Source organism: Ictalurus punctatus, chromosome 28 (genome assembly GCF_001660625.3).
Source record: "Ictalurus punctatus breed USDA103 chromosome 28, Coco_2.0, whole genome shotgun sequence".
NCBI classification, from domain to species: Eukaryota; Metazoa; Chordata; class Actinopteri; order Siluriformes; family Ictaluridae; genus Ictalurus; species Ictalurus punctatus.
In genome coordinates, this window is record NC_030443.2 from 12,594,878 (window position 1) to 12,605,957 (window position 11,080).

Sequence of the window (11,080 nt, forward strand, 5' to 3'; positions counted from 1 at the left end):
CACTGCCATACTACCGTTATTACCGTTCCACTGAAAACTAGATATACAGGTGCATCTCACAAAAATGTAAGACTTTTTTATTTTTATTTAAAAGTTCATTTTTTTCGTGATTTAATTCAAAAAGTGAAACTTTTATTCTAAACTTTTATTTTAAACTTTTATATATTCTAGATTCATTACATATGAACTGAAATATTACAAGCCTTTTTTGTTTGTTTGCTTGCTTGTTTTAAAACTTGATGATTAGGGCTTACAGGTCATGGAAATCTCCTACCTATATTAGAATAAAGAATTTATAATACAGAAATGTCGATCTTCTAAAAAAGTATGTTAATTTATGCACTCAATACTTATAGCGCAATGTAAAATGTAAAATTATAAAACAAAAACCAAACTTTAATTAAAGAACATCGCCACTCCTAAAGCTACTTAAGGCAACCCTCTAAAGGAGCCAAAGTAATTTAGCATGTCAGTTCACCAAATCAAATTATTGATAAAATTTTCATTAATGTTCAAATGGTAGCTTATTAATTTAGTATATGTGACAGAATTCCTTAAGCACAATAGTGTATCATGTACTTTAAGAGTAATTATGATCTGTCCTGTTTTCTGCTTCAGTTTTTGAAATTGAGAATCGACTCTTAGAACCGACTCATTCGATTCTCAACACCTGCAATGGGAATCGGAGTCGATTCCAGCATTTCTGGAAACAAACAGTGCTGTCGCTCTTGTGGAGACTCACTGAGTGCAGTGAAAGCTCCGCCCACACGGTGCCGCTCTCGTGCGCTTCTCACAGCACTTTATTACAATACTGTTTCATACATTTATTAATTAATGAATTAGAACGTTAATTCATTTCAAGAATCTCCAATCAAACTGAAATGTAACATATTTTCGTTTATATTTTAGATGATCTTAAATCATTATTTAAAGCTGTGCAGGTTTTTAGACTTTAGTCACTCTAAGTCCTAATACTCAAGGAATTTGAAAATACTTACTGCTACAATGACTACTTCTATCAATAATTGCTAGATATGACTCATTGCATGAATTGCATAGCATTAAGGTGTGTCTTGTGTGTGGATTGTGGTTGCAGAGCTTATTTTCATTTACATTTATTCATTTAGTAGACGTTTTTATACAAGGCAACTTACAAATGAGGAAATACAAGCAAAGTGATATATCAAGTGGAGCGCAATACACATAGTGCTACCATACAAGATCTTTTAACTGAGTTCCAGAAAAGCAGAGTGTGCAGAGTAGAGGTGTAAGTGCCAGAGTAAATTTTTTATTTATTTGTTTATTTTTTTAAGGATAGTGTGGGGTTGGCATTTTAGGTGTTAGTTAGGTGTTCACGGAAGAGGTGGGTCTTTAGCTGTTTTTTGAAGATAGTGACAGATTCTGCTGCCCAGACTGAGGTTGGAAGTTCATTCCACCACTGAGGGACAGTTAGTGTGAAGGTTCTGGAAAGGGACCTTGAGCCACGCTGAGTAGGCACTACACAGCGTCAGTCATTAATCGATCGCAGATTGCGTGAGGGAACATAAACCTCAAGGAGAGTGTTGAGGTAGGGGGTGCTGTTCCAGACAAGGTCTTGTACGTGAGCATCAAGCCCTTGAATTTGATACAGGCGGCTACAGGAAGCCAGTGGAGGGAGATGAAGAGGGGTGTGACATGGGTCCTTTTGGGCTGGTTTAAGACGAGACGTGCTTTTTTTTTAAGACGAGAGGGCAATGATGAAGGGGAAGAGGATGACTAACACAAATTGTGCATGTAAAACTAGCTATAGTCTTTTACTTTTAAACTACGATGTGGTACTTACAAAGTTAATGTGTCTAATAAAGTGCCATGCTGAAGAAGAAAAAACAAAACAATAGAAACCCTCATAAAATGTGTAACGGTTATAATGGTTATAATGGGAATTATATTGGTTTTAATGGAAACTGTAATGGTCCCTGTGGGTCCCTGTCCATCCATCCATTTTCTATACTGCTTATCCTTCAGGGTCACGGGGAACCTGAAGCCTATCCCAGGGAGTATGGAGCACAAGGCGGGGTACACTCTGGACAGGGTGCCAATCCCTCACAATCACATACCCATTCATACACTATGGACACTTTGGACATGCCAATCAGCCTACCATGCGGGGGGGTAGAGGACCGGAGTACCCAGAGGAAACCCCTGCAGCACGGGGAGAACACGCAAACTCCACAGGGCCACGGTGGGAATCAAGCCCCCAACCCTGGATGTGTGAGGCGAACATGCTGGTCCCTGTGTGTCTCTACTGGTAATTTGTGGCCTTCTATTGGTGGCATGTTATGTCTAGTGGATACCATTAAGGCCCTACATCCTTAATACATCCTAATGCATATTGGAAACCATTTGGTAATTGTTTTAATGGTTAACAGCTGATGGTTTGTGATGGTATTTGTAGTGGAAACCATCAGAATTTCTGTGATGGTTTCTAGTGTTTTTTGAGCTGGGTGGCCAGTAAGTGTGCAGTGTTATAATATATATATATATATATATATATATATATATATATATATATATATATATAATAAAATAAAAAAATGTAAAAAAAAAAAATTAAAACCCCACCCTCAGTAATCATATCAGCACGACACACACTACTACCAAGCCAGTGTCTTTACTGTGCCACATTCGGTACAGGTACAAACCAGACACTTCTAATAAACTGCCAACTTAATAACATACCCATACTCCCAATCTTATAATCCTTAGCTTAGAAGTGAATTCACTGAGACACCACCATCATTTCTAGCTACCATAATTTCTTAGACACAAACCTGAGATAATCGCTAAGAACGGTATGACATGATGCAAATGTTTATGTAATAATTATTTATTGCAGTGTACAAAAAAAACAACTGAAATTTGTGTACCTTCTCTCACTAACATCTCATCAAACACCACTGAGCATATTGTGTCCTTTTATACTGTACTAGCACATTTTCTACAGGCTTTACAGTCTAGTATGACCGCAAAAATGAATAACAGCAATGTTTTAGGGGTTACTGATCATAGCAACTGTGTACAATGTAACAGCAGATAGGACAGCAAATGCTTATTTTATTTTCATGTCAGTAGAGAGAAATTTCCACATATACATTAATGTGTAAACATTTTTACCCCCTTATGGTCTCCAATGTGCTCCTTTACACTCGTTGGTCATTTTCTCAGAACTAAACCGTCTGAAAACTACATGAAAAGCCGGGACGCTTCAGACAACAGTTATACACGAGACTTAAGTACAGGAGCTGGTACACAAATTGAGTTTTCATCATGTCATTGTTTTGGGCAGCTGAATGACAGCGACTGTAGAGTCCTAGTCGACTTTCTTTGGTTTACGATTCTTCCATGTTATTATTCCTATGAAGGTACCTGGAAAAAGAGTATAAAATGTTGTTGTTGTTTGTTTTTGTTACAACAGTACAAGCTAGTCGTATAGCAAGAAGTGTGTATCAAGTAAAGGTCATGCTGCTATAGGAATATAAAAAATGGATTAGGGTTATTTTCCTATACAAGCATGTCCCAATGTGTTTTATTCCTCTTATATCATAGTATTTCTTGCAGTTAAAGTCCCCGTGAAGTGCCTTGAAACGCGCAGCGTTATTCAATGTGTTGACGTAATTTCCACTGAAACAGTAAGTCAGGTCATATCGAAGGTCATATCGAGTGGCTCCTCCCCCTTTCTAAATTGCCAATAACGTTTAACTTACTTCACAGTCCGGGCCAAAACCAAGAGCTGGCACAAATACCTCCTTCTTCAAAGTGGATGAATTGAAGCCATTTCCTTCTAAACTAACTTACAGTTGGAAAAGTGAATAAAACGTGCGAGTTTGAACAGCCAAAGACACGTTTACGACCCGTGCTTGCTGATATGATTTTTTCGCTCAACAACCACAACTTCAGCATTTGATTTTTATACCATCGGGGTGGGACACTTCAGATTCTAGAGAGCATTTGATTGGAGAGAAAATCTGATGAGAAGCTGAAGTGCAGAATGATGTCATCAAAATTGTTGATCCGTACAGGCGGTAGAGAGAGACTGTACATTTTAAATGCATATCTCTTCTAAATATTCGTTTTGTCACAGTTTTGGAGAACACTAGCTTACAGATAACCTTAAGGCTAATATGTTCATACTAAAAGTCACAAAACTTTAAATTTGATTTCATGAGGACTTTAAAGGCAACATTTTAACATCTTGACTTCTCATGCTACGGAATAACAACTCATTATCAACAGCAATACATTCTCAATGCAAGTCAAGCGATTTTCACTTCAACAGATGTTTACACAGGAACATACAGGATGTTTGCTAAACTTACCAACACATAGTAAGAGGATCAAAGCTGCTACGCCGGGAAGTATGACCGAGTACTCTCGAGGAAGAAAATAACTGTGGATCATGTGATCGCTGTCGACAAACGGCTGAAAAGAAAGCAGATTCTGTTCGTCAATCGTTCGCGCTCCGGGTTTTGCGTTAAACTAAAAAGTTGAAAATCAGTGTATGGCTAGAGAACAAAAGCGGAAATTGTACCCTTGTGCACTATATACTACATGAGCATACGTACAGATTGCCTACTATTACTCTCGGTGGTACGCAATATAGTGTGAAGTATGCAAGAATTATTATTTGGGATACTACACCGTCATGTTTTCACTCATCAATCATATTCACATGTGCATGAGGCTCCTTCTGTATTATGTTCGACTGATTAAAATCTGTGCAGAATATTTTAATCTTACATTTTAGTGGTTACAGTTAAAATAATGCAGCAGAGAAAGGATAGCAAACAGTAAATAATAAAATAAAAACACTGCATTATTAACTTGGAGACAGACGTCCCCAGGATAATTGTCATAAATAGCTAATCGTCTCTCTGTATCAAGTATTACGCAGTCACAGCCAGTTAAGAAGAGACTATTAAAAATAATACTAAATAACTAACTAAATAACTAAAAGTCAAACAGAAATAAGATAATACTTTATTAATCCCCAGATTGAGAAATTAGGGGTTTAAATAGCTGTTAGAGCAAATATTTTGAAGGCAAAGATACTTTAAAAGTCATTTCACCATGTAGATTCATTTTACTTACCAGGACTATGACCCATATGGTGTAATACGTGAACAGTAATAGACTGAAGCCAACGAGGCCCAAACCAACAGCTTGATCTGCTCCGGTTGCCTTTCCAAAAGACAAATATGAAACTTTTCTATTACTAAGTTACAGCCAGGGTTTAACCCATAAATGCATGAATGTTTATATAGACTTTAAGTCATTAGCAAAATAGTTTCTATATGTAACACACAAAGTCCATTTCACTAATAGTGTAAAACTAATAAGTAATCAAATAATAAATATTCTTGTTATCCTACTACTTTGATACTTATGGGATACATATTACATAAGTAATTACAGCCCTTATGAAATAAATAAATAGAAAATGAGTTATTCCTTGTTATTCTGTTGGACACGTTATTTATACTTCTTTATTTCACTTCTTTATATAAAAACTGTATTTGTTTTTGAATTAGTAGTTCTGTAATGTGTAGCACTTGAATGACAAACAAAATATTAAAATATAACAAAAATCTCTTGTTTAATTACTTACTAGTTTGGTAGAATAATCTGACAAAAAATGTCAATTATAATAAGCAAGGCATCCCTGTAATGATGATAAAGATGATATAGTTTTATATTGCTTTATAGGGAAATGGCTTTCTTTCTAAATTAGATGTATGTTTTAAGTCAGTCATTGTTAACAGCAGTGTATGGACTCAATCATTAAAGCGAAATGTGTTCATTTTGTTACATTGAAAGCTTTACTGGATCGTGTATCTTTCCCAGGAAGAAGAAAAAATCGGAAGATATTTTGATATTGCAGTTAAGTCGGTGAATTAAGTAATTAACTTCCCTGCTGGAAACAAAAACAACAACAATAGAAACCATCACAGAAATACAAATGGTTTCCACTACAACTACCATTACAAACCATCAGCTGTTAATATTAAAACCAGCACTGGTCCTTAATAGTCTTAACATACCACCAACAGAAGGCAACAAATTACCAACAGGGACCATTACGGTTTCCATTAAAACCAAAACAATTCCTATTATAGCCATTAAACCATTACAATTTCTATGAGGGTTTCTATTGTTCTGTTTTGTTTTGTTCAGCAGGGTTGTTTTTATTACATTTCCATGATATTAGTGTTGAGAACTCCAACATTATGACATACAAATTGATGAAATGGGGCTCCTAAATCATACTTTACCTGCAGTTTATACAATTATAACCTTAACTGTAATGATGTACTCATCATACTCAGGACTCAGTACAAGTTTTGATTTTGAACATATCATAAACACTATTAGGCTCTTGTTGAACAAGACTGAAGTTAACTAGCACTGAGAGATTTATTTCTTTTAAATATGATGAATATGTTCCACGTTCTTGAACCATGTTTAATGTCTAAATAACACGAAAGTATATAAGCGTAAACACAAAAGAAGAAGAAAAAAGCTTTATTTCAGCTTACCATGTCGAATCCGTCACTGTCTGAGGTATTTCCTGCCGTTTGCGCTTCCGGTTTCCGGTCCACATCCGCCTGATGAATGGGAAATGTAGTTTTTCAGAGGAAATAACGGCCACACGGTGGCGACAGAGCACAACTTTACGATTTATCAGCATCGTGTTTACCTCTGTCCTGAATATGGTCTTGTTTAAGAGAGAGTAAACAGATTATATACAGTATGTACAGTGTGTCACCTTGTCTATGTTCAAATCACATCCTATTCCCTCCATAGGGCACTATTAAGGGACTTTTGCTGTTTTATCGGTCCTGTCCTGAGGCAGGAAGAAACAAAATACAATTACGTTGTTATTGTACGTACAATAAGTCTGGCTGTTAGGTATCTGTACTTTAGTTTTTATTTCAACTCAATTCAATTTGTATGTCGCTTTTAACAATGGACATTGTCAGAAAGCAGATTTACAGAAATAAATCAATTCAGGATATAGATTTTAAATGTAGGAATTTATCCCCAATGAGCACGCCAGCAAGGGAAAACTCCCTAAAACTTTGAGAGGAACCAGACTCAAAAGGGAACCCGTCCTCATCTGGGAAGCACTGAATAGTGCAATTATAAATAATTCCCTTCTTTAACTGCGGTCAAATAGAGCCGTTATGTCACCAGGAAATTCATTTTACATGAAGTCTATTCTGTTGACGTTATCAGCTGTTCACTGATTTGAGTACAAAAACTGCTCATAGCAATTGCAGTCCAAAGCCATCTTCATGGTTTTAAAATGGTACCATTGCCAGTAATCTCATGTATCTTCAGACTTTCCATGTTGGGCCATCCTCAGCAACAAGAGGGATTTCGAAGTGATGAGAACTGCAGTCAGAAGTAAGGCTGTACAGGATGCATCAGGCAGGTCCAGAGAGTAGGAGGGGTCAGGATTACTGGTATCTCAGAAGTAGCATGCGGGAGGGAGGTAGAGAGAGACTCATACTTTTGAATTTTACACATTACATTTTGAAAGAAAAAAAAATCTCTTTATTTTCAAACACTACATCACTGCATTTCTCTGAAGTATACACCTTCAGGTTGTTGATCGAAATTGCTAAGAGATGTGACAGGAAGAATGAAACCTAATATCTATTAATGTAATCTAACTATTGCACCAGAACTTTGTATTTATCACTTTGTATTGTGAATTAGCATCCAGCTAGCTTGTATTGTCAGCGTTATATGTACAAAAAGTATGTGGACACCTGACCATCACACCCATATGTGGTTTTTCCCCAAACTGTTGCCACAAAGTTTGAAGCACACAATTATATAGAATGTCTCTGTATGCTGTAGCATTACAATTTTCCTTCACTGGAACTAAAAGGCACAAACCTGTTCCAGCATGACAATGTACCTGGGCACAGAGCGAGCTCCATGAAGACATGGTTTGCCGAGGTAGGAGTGGAAGGACTCGATTAGCCTGAAGCTCTGACTGCACCCCAGGCCTCCTCACCCAACATCAGTGCCTGACCTCACTAATGCTCTTGTGGATGAAAGGAAAATCCCCACAAACACACTCCAAATCTAGTAGAAAGCCTTCCCTGAAGAGTGGAGGTTATTATAACACGAAAGGGGGACTATATCTGGAATTGTATGTTCAACAAGCACATACATGTGATCATCAGGTGTCCACAAACTTTTGGCCATTTTGTGTATTAAGCTAGTTATCATCTAAGTGATTAAGCATAAAGCTGGTTTTAGATGTCAGCATAGCTATTTTCCCCATGTTCCCTGGATCCTTTGTGAAAGAGGAAACTAATTTAAACAGTACATACATGTGATTTCAGTCAGATGTCTTCAGTCAGATGTTCTTTTGTGAATTTTTCTTGCACTTTCACTTTGATACTTAAAGTAATTGTTCTTCTGTACTTTACCACATGTGTAATATTTTAAGCTGTACTTTATCTTTGACCAGAGTATTTATTTAGATGAATACCTGTACTTTTACTTCAGTAAAGAATTTCATAGGGAACAGGGTGGCATTCGGGACATACTCTGGAAAAGCTGCATCACATTTTGTAGCAATAATCCTTCAATCTACATCATAATAAAAAGAGGTCCAACATTTATTATTCAACGCCCAACATTTCCTTTATTTCCTCCCAATCAGTCCATTAATACACATCCATAAGCAAATTTACATTACAGAATATGAAACATTCATATTTGCATGTAGAAATACAGTTTAGAGCCATCTTGAAACAATAATACATCAAATAATACAAAAAGGTCAAAAAAAAAAAAACAACTTTGGAAATAATATTTGTGTGATCGTAAAATATAAGTATTCATCCATAACTCTATATTTAATATAATCAGAAAAATAAAGTCATTTGTGGTACAGTTAAATATATGTATTGACTTTTTATAGACATCTTAAGTTTTCTAATATATAGTGAAAATTTGATAGCTGTACGGAATACAGTGGTGAAAATGAACCACTTTAAAGGAATCTTTCTGGCTGAGCCAAGTGCATAGCTTTATAACCATTTAGAAAAGCGAGACACTGATGTCATTAGCTATGGACAGAAGATGTATATCTTGTTACGTGAAAGTTAGTATTTAAGTGCCGTTGTGGTGCGCGTCATCCCTAAAACATCACAGTGTAGTTTATCGTTTCATTTATAATTAATACCCAAAACTCATAATGATTCACATAAGGTCTACACACGCCACATTTTACCCACAAATCATTTTTAGTCTCAGAAACCGTGTAAATCAGAGTGTGGACACTTGAATCATGATGAGTGAATTACTTTTACATTTCAAGCATTCTTTCGATATATAACTCACAACAGCAAATTACACAAACACTATGGTGCATGAATTATTTTTTGCCCCTCATACATACCAATAATGTAGTCACATAGCAAATTAAATCAGGTTTACCTTTATGTTTGTGATTAAACAAAAAAATTCAAATAAAAGAGAAAGAAAAAAATAAAAATTAAAATCACAGGTTACGGCCTATTACGACCGAACAACAGCATGGCACGAGGCTCTTTATAAAGTAGAAAGAAAGAGCAATAGGTATAGCCTCTTAAGTAGTGTGTACATCAATCATCTCATGCTGGCACAATATTTCGTTAATCACTAATGAAATGAGAATAGAGAGAGTTGTGATGGAAATAGCCATCGAAAAATAAACCAGCCTGCTGGTTTGGAAATTCAAAAAGACAGCACAGTATTAGCATTAGCACGTGGCTGATAACCTATGCGAGCAAGATTGGCACAGAAAGTGACAGACTATGTTGCAAACTAAGGAAGATTTAGAAAACAAAGTTTAAAGATCACTTGAAAATAAGTTCCCTTGATGTAAATTAGGACAAATCTCAGACAAATGCACTTATCTAATTGTAATGTGTGTGTGCGCGCGTGTGTGTACACACACACACACATACACGTACACACATACACGCACACAGTGTTCCAAAAAGTCTCTAAATATAAGGGAAATGAACACAGCTTAGCAAAATGTCTTCTAAACATTTTCATAGTTCTTAGTTTATACATTTCACATATCCTTTAAGAATGACAAAAAAAGAACGTATTGAAACCGTTCTCATGGATGGATTGGGAAACTGGCGCTAGGTTGCGTTGGACTTTAACAGGAAACATGGCGTTGACGTGTGTGACATCACACACACGACATGTTGCCGAACTTATTAATCGATTCAAAAAGACCGTGAGTGTTGCGGACCGACCGAGAAGTGGACGTCCACGACGTGGTGCTGGCAAACATAGTCCCCTGTGTATGGAGACTTTTGGGACACCGTGTATTGTACAGTACAAGCTTCTCGGAAAAAAGATTTAGTCACATCTACCAATAATAGTACATTACTGCACAACGTCAACAGAATGCACACATGGGTAACATCGAGTTCAAAACACTTACGCAACTGTCAATCATTTTAGATCCATGTGTCAAGTGGGTCATATGCTGTTTTTCTTGGGAAGAAAAAAAACAAGCCTGCTCTTTTGACATATATTTTGACTGATAACTCGTAGTAGCGTACTTCGGCGTTAAAATGTGGAGCTCCTACGCAAAATAACTCTAAACTCTAGCAGAATTGTGCACCCGGTCAAAGGACAAGTCCACTACTATTCAGCCACTAATCAAATCAAATCAAAAGGATTTTTAGGAAACCAAAAATAGTTCAATTTCTCCGAATCTAAAGTATAATGAAGAGTCTGAGAAAATGACTGCTTTTTAAATGTCACAGCTGTATGGAGTTGTTTGTAGGGACTTAATCTTTATCTAATATAATAAAAGAGCTTGTTAGTTAGTTGTTAAGAGCATTCCATGAAAAAAAAAAATCTATAATGTAGAATTCCTTACATGAATGCAGAAAATATCTTGTATTTGTCAAATTTAACTACAGGAAATATGTTAATGTATTAAAGCATGAACTCCTCATTGAATAAAGCCCACATTGCACTTTTATTTGTAAAGATAAGGGAACTAAATTGT

General features: G+C 36.2%; 2 protein-coding genes across 3 annotated transcripts in view; both read right to left on the bottom strand.

Annotated features, from left to right (window-relative positions):
* Positions 1 to 2,850: 2,850 nt before the first annotated feature.
* Positions 2,851 to 6,636, bottom strand: dpm2 (dolichyl-phosphate mannosyltransferase subunit 2, regulatory). The gene is made up of 4 exons (XM_017460766.3): positions 6,573 to 6,636; positions 5,128 to 5,217; positions 4,356 to 4,458; positions 2,851 to 3,405 (listed from the first exon to the last, which is right to left on the bottom strand). Exons 1-4 carry the CDS (start codon positions 6,573 to 6,575, stop codon positions 3,350 to 3,352), a joined length of 252 nt encoding a protein of 83 aa, XP_017316255.1. The 5' UTR covers positions 6,576 to 6,636; the 3' UTR covers positions 2,851 to 3,349.
* A 2,038-nt stretch (positions 6,637 to 8,674) lies between these two features.
* The window catches only part of eeig1b (estrogen-induced osteoclastogenesis regulator 1b), a 60,437-nt gene continuing 58,031 nt past the window's right edge, over positions 8,675 to 11,080 (bottom strand). For both annotated transcript variants that reach the window (XM_017460408.3, XM_017460409.3), the window contains exon 13: positions 8,675 to 11,080. This exon is cut by the window's right edge and continues 2,735 nt beyond it. The gene's annotated coding sequence lies outside the window, so the exon portion shown is untranslated.